Raw genomic sequence first — 13,138 nt, 5'->3', positions numbered from 1 at the left:
AATCCCACTTCAGTGATAAAATGCAGTGATTTCCTTGTGCATCTCTGTTCTCTTGTTTTTTGAGACAAGGTCGAAGCTCACTGGGTAGTCCAGGCTGGCCTTGCACCCTCTTGCCTCAGCCTCCTGTGTACTGGGATCACAGACGGGCACCACCACCCCTGTCCTTGATGCGTGGAACCCCTTGCCTGCTTTGTCTGTCTGTGCGCCCCAGTCTGTCATCCCCGCACACAGGGAGACTGAGACAGAAAGTTTGCAAGTCTGAAGTCGGTCTGGGTAATTTCAGAGCTTAGCAAAACCCTATCTCAAGATAAAAATATAAAAGGATACCCCCCCAAACTTCATCTCCGGGGACTGCTCCATGACTGAAGCTCAGTCCCTCTCAACACCAAGCACAGTACCCAGCCATCACCACAGTACCCTGCCATGTGCCCCCCAAGACATCATTCATGTCAGCCTCTCATTTTGCTCTTCTTCTCCATCCACTAAAGCGCGAGGCCTTGAACTCGGGACTCCTGCATAGCCCCTGGGGCTCCCCGAGATGTGGCCGGAGGACTGACCCCAGAGCCTGGCTGCACTAATGCTGGCCCCTGTCCTTGCCTTTTGAGTTTGCTGTGGCTGCCATAACAAAATTCCCTCCCAGGGCCACTTACGTAAAAGGGTTTGTTTCTGAGTTCTGAATAGATTTTTTTGTGGGGAAGGGGTACCGGGGTTTGAACTCACAACTTTGCACTTGCCAGGCAGGTGCTTATGCCGCTGAGCTTTATCCCCGGCCTCTGTGTTTCCCTATTCTGGAGGCTGATCCCCACTGAGGGACTGCTGCCTTGGTTTCCCCTGAGGCCTCTGCACACAGCTGCCTTTTCCTGGGCCGAACGCCCCACCTCACCGGTGCAGAGAGCATGCACCCTGTGGCATCTCCACCTCCTCTCACGACGCTGGGGCTACTGGATGGGACCCCATCCCTATGGCCCCCTTTAGCCTCAGTTGCCTCCCTGATGTCCCTGTTTCTCACTGAGCTGGTGGTGTGGGCCTGCAATGCCATCTACTTGGGAGACTGAGGCAGGAGGATTCCAAGTCTCAGGCTGACCCGAGCAACTTAGTGAGACGCTGTGATAAAATGAAACAGGGTTGGGGATGTGGCCCAGTGCTGGAGCCTTTGCCTAGCCTGTACCTCCAAAAGAGAAAGAAGGAAGAAAGGAAAGATCCCATTTCCAACACAGCAACATGGGTTAGGACTGGTGTGCAGGTTTGGGCAGGGCCCCGCTGCCCCCAGGCAGTGGTGTCACCCTATCCCTCCAGAATGGGGGCTGGAGGAGTGGCAGCCACCTGCTGGAGGCTTTGAGCGGGGCCCCAGGATCCCTGACTGCCTCCTCTGTGCACCAGGGAAGGGAAGCCCTCTGCCCGCATGCTGCTGCTGAAGGGCTTCAGCCAGGACGGCTTCCGCTTCTTCACCAACTTCGAGAGCCGGAAAGGAAAGGAGCTGGTGAGTGCTCAGTTACTCCCCAGACCCTCTGCCCTCCTCCCACCCCCACTCCTCTCTGACCATTTCCTCCTGCCCCTGGGCCTTTGCACCTGCCCCTCTCTTTGCTGGGAACCAGCAAGCTGCCCCCACTCCATCCCACAAGATACCTCCTGCTTTTTCTTTCACACTCAGCCCTTCTTACCCTCTCTGAGCAGATTCCACAACTGTAACGTGGGTCTGCTTTTAGAGTTTGTGTGTGTGTGTGTGTGTTTTGCTTTTTGAGACAGTCTCATTATGTAGTCCAGGCTGGCCTCGAACTCATGGTAATCCTCCTGCCTCAGCCTCCCAAGTGCTAGGATGACAGGTGTGCACCAGCATGCCCAGCTTGCTTGCTTTGAGAGTTTAATGAGGTATGACAGCCGATGCAGCCTGGCTCATGGCTGCCTCTGGCCTCCTTGTCATTTCCAGGACTCGAATCCCTTTGCCTCCCTTGTCTTCTACTGGGAGCCCCTTCACCGCCAGGTAAGTGAGCACCTGGCACAGCCTGGGTGGGGTGGTAGGGGGGCGACTTTGTGCCCAAATCCAGGGACGGTGCCCACACCCTGCCGGGCTGGGCACTCGTTCGGGGGCTCCACTCACCCAGCCAGGCCTCCCCGAGCAGGTCCGCGTGGAGGGCCGGGTGCAGAGGCTGCCAGAGGCTGAGGCCGAGAGCTACTTCCACTCCCGCCCGAAAAGCAGCCAGATTGGAGCTGTGGTGAGCCAGCAGAGCTCTGTGATCCCTGACCGCGAGGTGAGTGGCGCCCGAGTGCACCTGGGTGCAGGGACCCGACCTCCTGGGTCTCGCCGCCTCTGCACCTGCTGGTCCAGTCTGGTGCGCATGCTCAGTGGATCACCATCACGTGTCCCCCTTCCGAACAGTATCTGAGAAAGAAAAACGAGGAACTGGAACAGCTCTACCAGGGACAGGAGGTGCCCAAGCCGAAGTACTGGTAAGTGACGGCTGGGCCCAGGGCGCCCCATCGTGATTACAGATCCTCCCTTCTCGGGAACCCTGGTCAGGCAAATGCCTGGGCTGCCTGCAAGAAAGCCGGGTTTGGTGGCACATCCCTGTGATCCCTGCACTGGGCAGGCTGAGGCAGGAGGATCGCTCGAGGCCAGCTGGGCTCCACAGTGAGACCCCGTATGCAGAGAGCTTGAGAGCCCTGGGCTGAGGGTGAGGCGCGTCACCCTCCACGTGGCTGCTTCTCCTCGCAGGGGCGGCTACCTGCTGGTTCCGCAGGTGATAGAGTTCTGGCAGGGCCAGACGAACCGTCTACACGACCGAATCGTCTTCCGGCGGGGCCTCCCCTCAGGGGAGTCGCTGGGACCCATGACCCACTGCGGGGAGGATGGCTGGCTCTACGAGAGGCTGGCACCGTGAATCCGGCATCACTGGCCACAGTGTATCGGGGCTCGGTGCAGAGCGGCACAGACAACCTCTCCCTCCGTCCCTTCTCTCCGTGGAGCCGTCCCCAGCTGGGTCTGAGCTGCAGAGCCTTGGGTCACCACTGCCTCCCAGAGAATCATAGATGCCGAAGAAAAAGTCTGTGTTACTTGACCTTCCCTGTGGTTTTCCCAGAAGCGCCCCCTAGGAGTAGCAGCCGTTGACTTCTTCCCTGGCGAGCTGGGCCCACAGCAGCCCTGCCTGTTGCCGTGGAATTCATGCCAGCTGAGCCAGAAGAGCCCTGCAGATTTCTCATGCACAACTCAGACTTTGAACCAGGCATGGAATGCACGCCTCTAATCCCACCATTCCTGGGAGGCTGAGGCAGGAGGATTGCAACTTTGAGCAGCACCAGGTGGGCAGTTTAGCAACTTACTGAGACCCTGTCCCAAAGAGGAAAAAAATACAGATAAAAAAATAATTTGACTTCAAAATGGGGAGACACGGAGCTTGGGAAGTGATGCCACTAAGTTGTCTGTGGCAGCCCAGAATTGGCAGTTCTCAGGGCCCCCCTTGTCCCCACCTTATGTCTGTGCTCCTCCCCTTTCCCAGAATGCCCCACTGTGTCTGCACATTCTTTTTTCCTCTTGAACTAGCTAGAATTGATTTATATCAAAAAAGAAATGAGAAAAAACCCGCGTTCCCCATTAGGACTTTTTTTTTTTTTTTTTTGGTACCAGGGATCAAATTCATGACCTTGTGCTTGCCAGGCAGGCGCTTATGCCACTGAGCTAAATCCTCAGCTGATAGGACATTTTTATAGCCGTTCCCCCAACGCTGATTCCTGCCGTTCGGTCTTCGGAGCACAGCGATGCGGAAAAGAGATGAAATTTATTCTTTGTGCCACCAGGGGGCGCGCAGGTAGCCGACAGAGCGGGTGGGCCGTGCTTAGCCGCGGGTACCCCGTCCCGGAGTATTCAGTCCCAGCCAGGCAGCGAGCCGTACACGGGTTCGCGTACCGCTTCCAGGACTTTAATGGAGCTTTCCCGTCTGTACCCATCTACAGTGTGTGTGCGCGCGTGCATGGGGGGATACACTGATGTGTGGATTCCATTTTCCGAAAATAAAGTTATTTAAAAAGTATTGGCGTGCCTGCCTTTTCTAGAGGGAATCCCACTTCCCTGGTTTTCACCCACTCTGGGGAGCCTTAAAAACCGGAATCGCCAGCCCCACCGTGACATCCCAGGTCTGTGCGTCCCGCACCGGGACATGCTGGCCTTCAGTCCTGGCTACTTGCCTCGTGGTCCTCCGCCGGCACCGCAGAGTCACTTGGGAGGCAAGCTGCTATGCAGGCTCTCGGTTCCCCACCGGGTCCACCTCGGAATTTTGACCAGATGCCCAGGCACCAGGTGCACCTGCCAGCCTCTCGACCAAGAATGCTGTCCCCCTTATCTTCTGCACCGCTCCCCCCGCCCTTTACAACCTTTCTGCTGAAATGCATTTGATTTTTGTTTTTGAGACCAAGTCGCATTTCATAGTTCAGGCAGGCCTTGAACTCACGATGTACCCCTGCTGGCTTCCAAGTCCAAATGCTCGCTCCTGCCTCAGCCTCCCGACTGCTGGGGTCACAGGCCAGCATCACCACGCTCTGTGCATCTACTTCCTTGAGCACAGGACGCTGCCCTAAGACGTGGGCAGGCGGCCCGTGGCTGTGGAGCGCAGCCAGGCTAATAAATGTTTGCGTGACCAAGCCAGGAGCTGAGAACGGACTCCTTGGCACCATCTGGCCTTGAACTTGCTCCCTTGGCCACGCGCATGCGCCGTGGGTTCCTCCAGGGCCGCCCTGTCCCAGGTTCACTCCTCCAAATGCCCTCAGGTCCTGGGATCCCAGGGCGCCCTTACAGCCCCGCCTTCATGTGCTGGACGCGTAGGTGGAGACGTGCGTCCACCTGTGCTGTGCTGCAGGGAACTGCGTGCCACCACACACCCCGCCCTGGCTTGGACCCCGCCCCCAGGTGTTCCTGCAGGTTCCTGTCACCGTGCCAGGTGTGCAAGGAAAGCCCGCACGCAGCCCCTCGGGATGCTAAGGTTTAACCCTGCGGCTCCGCCTCGCGCCCTGCAGCGCGCTGGCCAGCAGGGGGCGCCGCTGTCCCTCCCCGCGGCTCAGTGAAACCATGCTCCGGGCTCCTGGGCGCGTTCACTTTTTCAGTCCCTCCGGCTCCTCCGATCTGAAACCCTACAAGCTGCCTGGCCCCGGACTCCTCCACGGGCAGTTCTCACCCCAGGCGGGCACCGCCCTCCCCCTTGAGCGCAGATGAGAGCCCACGTGGAAGCCCCAGAGTGCAGGGGGTCAGGGCGCTGTAGCTCTGTAGCCAGCTCCCAGCCTCAGGTTACCTTGGGAGTAAAATACCAAGGCCGGGGTGCTGCTCCTGGGTAATGAGGGGCAGGGCTTCGAGGGTGGGCACCCTCTGAGCTCCTCCGAGGGAGGCTTGTGAGACTCCCAAAGAACTTCCTGTTGTAGGAATGGGGAAGAGGCCTGGGGGGTGCCAGACCCTGAGCCCCCTGCTGACTGCCCCCCAGCCCCTGGGCTGCCCCACTCTTTCCCTGTGTTCCCGGGCCTGGGCGAGGCACCCAACAAAGGCCCCCTTGTCCAGGCCTGTTTGTTTTGGCAATAATTTCCCCAGCAACAACTTCCGGGGTGGGGTGGCCCCTGCTGCTGCTGCCTCCGAGGAGCCGACCTAGAAGCTGCAGGGCCACATTGTTCTGTGTCCTCCGTGGTCTCTGCCTGTTCCCACCGTGGGGTCCAGAGAAACAGGCAATGTCTTCCAGTCCCAAGTGCTTGCGGCTTGAGAAAAAGGCAGGCCCACAATGCTCAGAAGGGAGTGCTCAGCCTTGTTCTTAAACTGAAGCTGTGGGGATGGTGGCATTCCATCACAAAGGGAGAGAAAGGAACCTGCTTTAACTGAGCATCTACTACTGGAATGGCTACAGGCCACTTGAGTTGGACCACTTGTGATGGTTTGCTACAGTTGCTCTTGTAGGGGCTGGGGATTTAGCTTAGTGGTGTAAGTGCATGCCTGTCAAGCTCAAGGTTGTGAGTTCAATCCTCAGTACCAAAAAACAAAAACAGTTGCTTTTGGAGAGAAAGGAAATTGGGAGCCTTTACAAAAAAACTTCCCAAGGTCAGACCAGATGTGGTGCCTGGCTATAATTTCAGCTCTTGGAGGCTGAGGCAGGAGGATCACCATGAGTTCGAAACCAGCCTTGCCTAAATAGTGGATTCTAGTCTGAACTGCATGATAAGACCTTGTCTCAAAAAAAAGGTTCAGGCATGATGACACACACCTGTCCTCCAGGACTGAGGAGGCTGAGGCAGGAGGATCACTGAGTTCAAAGGTCTGTCTGTACTACATAGTGTGATACTATCTCAAAAAAACAAAAGTAAGACCGCCCCTGCATTAACTCAAAGTAAGGACACACATATGTTCTCTGCTTTTGCAACTTTATTACAAAGAAACCCACAATTACTTTTTAAAGAAAATTCAAGGCCCCAGAACTCATCTCTGGGGCTGATCCATCTTAAATATATCGGGGAAGGAGAAAAGAAAACTGACTGCTTTTAGCTCCTAGCGGAGCGATCCTTGAGATGTGTGACCCCAGCCCGGCACAAGTGGCTGCCACCACGGGAACCCAGCAGCTGAGGGCCTTGTGCAGCTGCGCAGAGGGTGCCCGGGTCCTCTCCCCCTCCTCGTCGGTGCAAAGTTCCAGGAAGTTTACAGCCTGCATTAAGATGTGAGCTCAGGTTCAACGCCTCCGCCCGGCACCCAGGAAACCACCTTTGGCAGTCACGGGGCTCCTGGAAGACGTGCCCTCCGGGGATTGGGCCCGGGAGGGACACACGGGGGAATGCCGAGGCCCTGTCTCCACTGCACACCGTGCCCCCTTCCTGTGGCCCTGCCACCTCGCCAGGGGCGACGGTCACCATTCTGGCCCTAGAGGGCCTTCGTGTGTGGTCAGGGGATGATGGGAGGAGCCCCTGCTCCCCCTGCGTACACTGATCTGGGGCACATGACCCAACCCTAAAAACCCATACTTCCTGCCAGCAGGCATAATGTCCCCACGGCTTCTGCTGTGACCAGGAGGCCAGCGTGGCGAGCCCCTGTCTAGGCCCTGCTGAGGGCAGCGAGCAGGGGGTGCTAGAGCCCCCCCCCGGGCTCCCCTCACTGCCCCTTGTCCTCCCGGTCGTCAAAGAGGCCGGGGTTCTCGGCCAGCATGGCGCGCACTTTCTTCTTCTCCTTGAAGCGGCCGGAGTTGGAGACCTTCACGTGCTTGCCCTTCGTGCTCTTGTCCACGATTTTCTCCAGCCGCGTGCTGTAGTCACTGCCGGGGCTCTCGGCCTCGGGCCTCGGGGGCTCCGCGCTGCCCTCGGTCTGCGCGTAGGTCTCGGGTATCTCGTACAGCACCTTGGGCATGGACTTCTTTTTCCGCAGGAAGGTCAGCTTCCACCAACCGACTTCGGTCATGGTGCTCGCTGGCGGCCGGACTTTCTGCGGGAGCAGGGCCGGGGACAGAGGTCAGCGGGAGAAGCCCTGGGCTCGTTCATAATCAGGGCTCTTTGTTTTTATTATAAAGCAAAAACTTTATTACCTCTGAGGTCAGGAAATATTACCAGAGCCCCAGGAGCACCCCCACACCCCTCTCTGACCACTATTCACAGGTCTCTTTTAAGAATTAAAGGTTGATGGCTGGGGAAGCGAAGCCAGGCTTTGGGGGAATGAGGAGAAAAGAAGTCTTGGGAGGCTGAGGCAGGAGGATCACCTTAAGGTCAAAGCCAGCCTGAACCACACACAGCAAGACCCTGCCTCCGAAAAACAAAAAAAAACAAACCAAACCAGGGAAGCCGTTCAGCCAGACAGGGACAATGACACCACCAGCACCAGCAGCACCAGCAGCAGCATGTCCAGAGAGCTGTGGGGAGCTTGCAGGCCACCCCTTCCGGGATCTCAGCCTGCAGGCTGAGCGGCAGCCTGCCTGCCTCAGCAATACCCAGGACTTTGGCACCACTGCCCCACCCTTCCCTCCTGCACCACCTAGAGTGGGCTGAAGTTCTCAGAGCTTTTCCTAATGGGGAGGCCTGGGAGTCACAGGCTGGGACCACAAGCCCCAGGCCCTGCATGGCCTCCTGGCCCATGGCAAGTCACTTCTTTGGCCTCAGTTTCCTTTCTGCCCCCCTTCAGGTCTGCTCCACCACGGACCCCTGCCCCCAGCCCCTGGCGTAGACTTCTCTAAGTCAAATTTGCAAAGGTGGCGGGGATTATTACTCAGACTTCATTTGCCTTTTCCATTTTGTTTTGTTTTGTTTTGTTTTTGGTACCCGGGATCGAACTCACTCACGGCCTCGAGCTTGCCAGGCAGGCGCCTGCACTGCTGAGCTGAGCCCGGCCCTGCAGGGATTATTACAGGATGGTTCCGTTTGCTGCTGGAGGGCAGCTTCACAGGGAGTCAGGAGGAGGCAGAGGCCGTGGAGAGACGACACCGGGGCCGGTGGACCTTCTGAGGAGGCAGCTGCTACGCGGGAGGTGGGAGCAGGGTCTTTAAGCACAACGTCAGCAGAGTGGGGATCGAAGTGGGGGTGCCGCTGGGCCTGGGGTGGTGGGCCGTGCTCTCAGGACTCCTGGGTGTGACAGGAGCTAAGGGACACCAAAGCAGGTGGCCAGGTGGCCAGGCTCCGGCAGGTGGAGCTGATGGCAGAGTCAGGGGTGTAGCCCGGGGGCAGAGCCCTTACCCTAGGTGTGTGAGGCTCTGAGTTCCCTTCCCTGCACCATAAAACAAAACTTAAAGTGAAAGAAGACAGTCTTTTCTACGTCTAGTAAAGAGAGCCAGAAACAGGGGCTGGATGTGGTGGTGCAGTCCCGTTACACTAACAAACCAGGAGGCTGAGGCAGGAGGATTGCCAGGTTTGATCTAATTCTGGACGATTTAGGGACTTCCAAGATTCTTACAATAAACTGTAAAAGAGGACTAGGGATGTAGCTCAGCATGAAGGGTCCACGCTTACTCTCCAGCATCTTAAATTTTTTTTTTTTGGTCTTTTTTTTTTTTTTGATACCAGGGATTGAACTCATGACTGTCTGCTTGCAAGGCAGGCGCTTATGCTGCTGAGCTAAATCCCCAGCCCCCAGCATCTTAAATTTAAAAAATACATAAAAGTGATGATTATTGATTTTCTTTGTGTAGGAGGGGTAGAGACTGTGTTCTCCCCTTTGGTTTTCTGGTTCCAGGCTTCCCATGAGTGTGGCTGGGCACATGGAGGGGTGCAGCCTGTGATCCCAGCTCTCGGGAGACTGAGGCAGGAGGCTCCCTGTGAGTTTGAGTCTGAGGCAGCCTGAGCTTCATAGTAAGATCTTGTCTCAGAACTCGAAACAAAGCACCCTAATGAGCATGGGCTTTTTAGGGGGCATCACCCGGCTGAGGATTCTCAAAGGCTCGGGAGGAGCTGAAAGGCTGCCTCTTCCCACTGCACCCACAAACACACACGTTCACCCCTTCCTGAGTTCAGGCCAGGGGGCACCAGCCAACCTCATCGTGCAGCAAGCAGGCCCCGTGTTGCCCACTCTGCCCTTCTGTGCTGCTGGGCTCATGGAGCTCCTGGGTGCCCACCTAGAGGGCAAGGGGCACGGAACCCCAGTTGGCCATGAGGTTTGCTTTGGCAGTGCGCCCCGCCCCGCCTGGGCTCAGCCTTGCACAGGACACCGTGTTCCAGGCGGGCTCTGCAGGGGGTGCTGGGAGGCCGGCAGGAAGGCCTGGGGGCTGGCATGCAGTCTGGAGTCCCCTGGTCACTGCCTTAATGGGGTCCTGTCCTGGTCACTGTCATCAGGAGGGGCTGGAGAATGGGGCACAGCGGGACCAGAGGGCCCGCACCTACACCTGAGCTCCCCAAGCCATTTCCTGGTCCCCCGCCCCCTGTTGTGGGCATTCAGCTCCTGCCTGAGCCTCTGCACACCCTGGCTGTGGCAGGCACCCCCTGTGGCCAGTTTGCAGCAGGGGTTCTGACTGCCCTGGGAGGGGAGACGCTGTGTTCGTCCATGGTCCTGTCCGTCCGCGCCCCCCCCCCAAATCTCATGCAGGGTAAACCTTGGTCCGCTCGGGTCCGGGACTGGGCCCCTCATCTTGCCTAGGTGCTATTTCCTCGGCTTTGCCACCCCTCAGTCTGGCAGAGCCCTGAGCCCCAGCACACGGCAGCCCTCGCTGTAGAGAGGTCTGAGGAGTGGAAATGAATTCACAGGAGTTCTGTCTCATACTGTACTCCAGCCGGGGGAGACTTTCAACCAAAGGCAATGTAAAATTTGACTTAAATAACGATAGGTGATGTGACATCTGGATGCCCACGGGAGCCAGGGCAGGGCACCCAGGGATTTGCTGCCTGCAGGGCACTGGAGGCGACATCACAGGTCCAGCGTTTGGTGACCTGTGCACGGCCCTGTAATCTGCTGGGCTGGCCCGGCTGAGTACCAGGCCCTTGCCCTAGGGCCCTGCCACCCTGGCCAAGATGGAAATCAGCCTCCTCGTCCAGCACTGTGTGGGGCCCATAGAAGTCCTCCTGGCCTCCAGGGCCAGCCTGCCAAGCCCTGCCCTTCGTGGCCAGCACATTGGGGTGCCCTGGATCCGGCCGGGCCGCCCTGGCTGAGTTCTGTGAGTGCCCTGAAGAGCATTGCCCAGACTGGGCCCGGCAGCTTCGGAGCCAGGACAAGTTAACCATTGACTGGGGGTGGGGAGGGAGGATGTGGGGACCGCTGGGGGAGGAAGTGGCCGCACTGGGGGCACAAAACCAGGGCCCCCTTTCCTCCGCAGGGCTCCTGATGGCCATGTCCACCCTGGATAGGACTGGGTTACTCTGAACAGGAGCAAGGAGCTTCTCCTAGCACACAGGCAGACTAGCACGGTCCAGGCTGCCTGGGTCACACACAGAGTGACAGGAGCTGGGGAGCCTTAAGGGAGCAGCTCAAGAGAGCGACTCTAGCAGCCGGAGCGCTGGCTTGGAGCCCTGGCCTGACTCCAGGAGGCTGCCACCATAGGACTGGATGGAGAGGCGCTCGTGCACCCCGCAGGCCGTCCTAGGGGCCGTGCCTCAGTCTCCCTGCCCACTAGCCCTCTGTGACCCCATACCTGTAATCCTGGCTGCTTCCCTGGAGAAGGGGCGGAGGACAGGAGCCTTGGGGTGCAGGGGAAGCTGCAGGGGGAGCAGAGGGTGCCCCCACAGGTATCCAGATCAAGCCTGGCTGCAGCGGAGAGCAGAGCTGTTCTTTGTCAGGTGCCAGAGAAACAGGTGCAGGAGCTGTGCCTGCCCCGCACAGCCGGTCAAGGTGAACCTGAAACCCGGCCCCTCCCAGCTAAGTCAACAGGAGCAGAGGCCGAGGCTGATGAATGAATATTCATAACCAGGAAACCCAAGCCCGGAGCCCCAGCGCCCCTGCGCCATCCCAAGCCAAGGTACTCCTGGGACCGCTCTGCTGCTTCGGGGGATGCCCAGGAAAGTCGGGGTGGGGGTGCCTGCAGTCCTGGCTCTCAGTCTCCCTACTCTCGGGTGCCTGCTTGCACCCCAAGCTCGTGCAAGGTCACTTGTACCCCCAGAGGTGCAGACAACACCCCCCATCAGGGACCACCCTGGTCCACCTGGGAAAGGGTTAAGGGCTGCTGCCCCCAGCAGGCTGGGCACCTCAGCTTCTTTGAACTCAGAGTAGAAACCAGTCCTGGTTAAACTGGTTGGTGGACCGGTTCCCAGGCCTCTGCTCCTCCCTAGGCTCTGGCTCTGCAGTAGGGCTGGGCAGGGAGCTGCACCCCACAACCTGCAACCCAAAGGACAGCCCCCACCCCCATTCTACCCCCACCACCCACCCCACACCTCTGGACATTCAGGTAAAGCAGCCCCGGTCCTCCTGGGGCCACGCTGTCCTCCTCCCCGTCCTCACCTGCAGAGGGCCCAGGGCCCCTGCTTTTTCTGCAGAGGAAGATGCAGTGCTCAGACCCTCAGAAGGGCAGCAGCTGCCCAGGCCCCAGGTGCTGCCTGGTTGGACTCTCAGGGCTGCCAGCCGCCCGCTGGAGGGTCTGCTCCGGCCTGGGGTTCTCACTTAGGACAAGTAGGTGGCGGCTAAAGAGGCAGCCTGGGGCTGGGGATGAGGGAAGGCAGGTGTCAGGACATTGGGCACTCCCCTGGTCCCCTTCCTCTGGGACCCACAGTCCTGTCTGTCCCCACTGCCTCAGCAGAGCCAGCGCTGCCCCATCCAACCAGCAGCGACCTTGGGTCATGTGTGTGACAGGCCCAGAGGGAGGCACAGGGCACAGAAGGGGGCACCAGCTCCCCTTGCCTGGTTTACCCTTTTTTTTTTTCTTGAGACATGATCTCACTATGTAGCCCAGGCTGGCCTGGAAGTCAAGGCAATCCTCCTGCCTCAGCCTTCCGAGTGAGTGCTGGGATGACAGGTGTGTGCCACCACGGTCCCACTCCTTCCTCCACTTTAAATCCTAACCAGCCACCTCTCAATCCTGTCCCACCTCCCACAACCCCACGTCCTGTGGCCTGGGACCCTGTGCCTCTCTAGAGAGCTCCCAGACCCTCATAGGTTTTGGGTGAAAGAAATTTGGGAAACTGTTTCAGAAAGCATCAAGGACTGGGATGAGTGTGTCCCAAGGAGCAGAGGGTTTGAGGGGCGCACAGCAGTGTCTCTCTCACTGGAATAAACATGTTGAGTTTAAACCTCCCACATACAATGACCTGTTCCTCGGGAAGTTTATTTGGCTCCTCAAGCTAAGAATTCTGCATCAGATCTAGCATACAGCGGGAACTTCAGGCCAACTGGAAAATGCAAGTGACAAACAGGAACTTTCTGCAGGGCCAAGGATCTGCGTAGCATCTGCCAGGCGACTGCCAGGCCCTGAGTTCGAACGCCAGTTCAAAAAAAAAAATCTGGTTGGAAACTTCCTGCAGCCCCTTGCTCTCTCCTGCTCCCCCAGGGCAGGGAAATGTGACTGAGAGCTCGTTTCTTCAGTGTCTGGTGGCCTTGTCCATGCAGCTGCACACAGCTGTCCGGCTTTCCTGTGGTCACCTCTGAGCCGTGGATGCGGGGAGTCAGGGTTGATCCAGATTTGAAGGATGCTGTTTGTAGCCACAGCCTCCAGATCTGTCTCTCTCAGGAGCTCAGGCTGCTGTTGTCCAGAAGACCCCAGAAGCTGGGTGTGGTGGCACAAATCTGTCACGC

General features: G+C 58.2%; 2 protein-coding genes across 7 annotated transcripts in view; one reads left to right on the top strand and one right to left on the bottom strand.

The window, feature by feature from the left end:
• Positions 1–13,138, top strand: part of Pnpo (pyridoxamine 5'-phosphate oxidase) — a 235,028-nt gene that overhangs the window by 1,831 nt on the left and 220,059 nt on the right. For 2 of the 3 annotated variants that reach the window (XM_063251428.1, XM_063251429.1), the window contains exon 2: positions 1,381–1,480. Coding sequence is in view for 1 of the 3 variants with exons in the window: in XM_003466899.5 (XP_003466947.1) it covers positions 1,381–1,480; positions 1,928–1,981; positions 2,121–2,249; positions 2,378–2,448; positions 2,714–2,879 (520 nt within the window). In the remaining 2 variants the exon portion in view is untranslated. Of the gene's footprint in view, positions 1–1,380; positions 1,481–1,927; positions 1,982–2,120; positions 2,250–2,377; positions 2,449–2,713; positions 4,026–13,138 lie in introns of those variants that run through there. The other variant, XM_003466899.5, reaches the window with a different exon arrangement.
• On the bottom strand, positions 6,366–11,252 carry Prr15l (proline rich 15 like). Of its 4 annotated transcripts, XM_063251416.1 has the most exons (3): positions 11,049–11,224; positions 8,273–8,572; positions 6,366–7,429 (listed from the first exon to the last, which is right to left on the bottom strand). In XM_063251416.1, the coding sequence occupies exon 3, from the start codon at positions 7,403–7,405 to the stop codon at positions 7,103–7,105; it is 303 nt and encodes a 100-aa protein (XP_063107486.1). In that variant the 5' UTR covers positions 7,406–7,429; positions 8,273–8,572; positions 11,049–11,224; the 3' UTR covers positions 6,366–7,102. The 4 variants fall into 4 exon arrangements, with proteins under 4 accessions (XP_063107486.1, XP_013005028.1, XP_063107487.1 ...); XM_013149574.2 differs by lacking the exon at positions 8,273–8,572 and having other exon boundaries at positions 11,049–11,252; XM_063251417.1 differs by lacking the exons at positions 8,273–8,572; positions 11,049–11,224 and adding an exon at positions 7,775–8,110.

Source organism: Cavia porcellus, unplaced genomic scaffold (genome assembly GCF_034190915.1).
Source record: "Cavia porcellus strain 051 isolate PalLab524CR breed Dunkin Hartley unplaced genomic scaffold, mCavPor4.1 scaffold_6, whole genome shotgun sequence".
NCBI classification, from domain to species: Eukaryota; Metazoa; Chordata; class Mammalia; order Rodentia; family Caviidae; genus Cavia; species Cavia porcellus.
Note: the sequence above shows the minus strand (reverse complement) of the source record. Positions and strands in the feature narration are given on the sequence as shown.

Bases quoted from the DNA above. Each gene is read 5' to 3' on its own strand.
- Prr15l (XM_013149574.2), bottom strand. From the start codon at position 7,405: ATGACCGAAGTCGGTTGGTGGAAGCTGACCTTCCTGCGGAAAAAGAAG.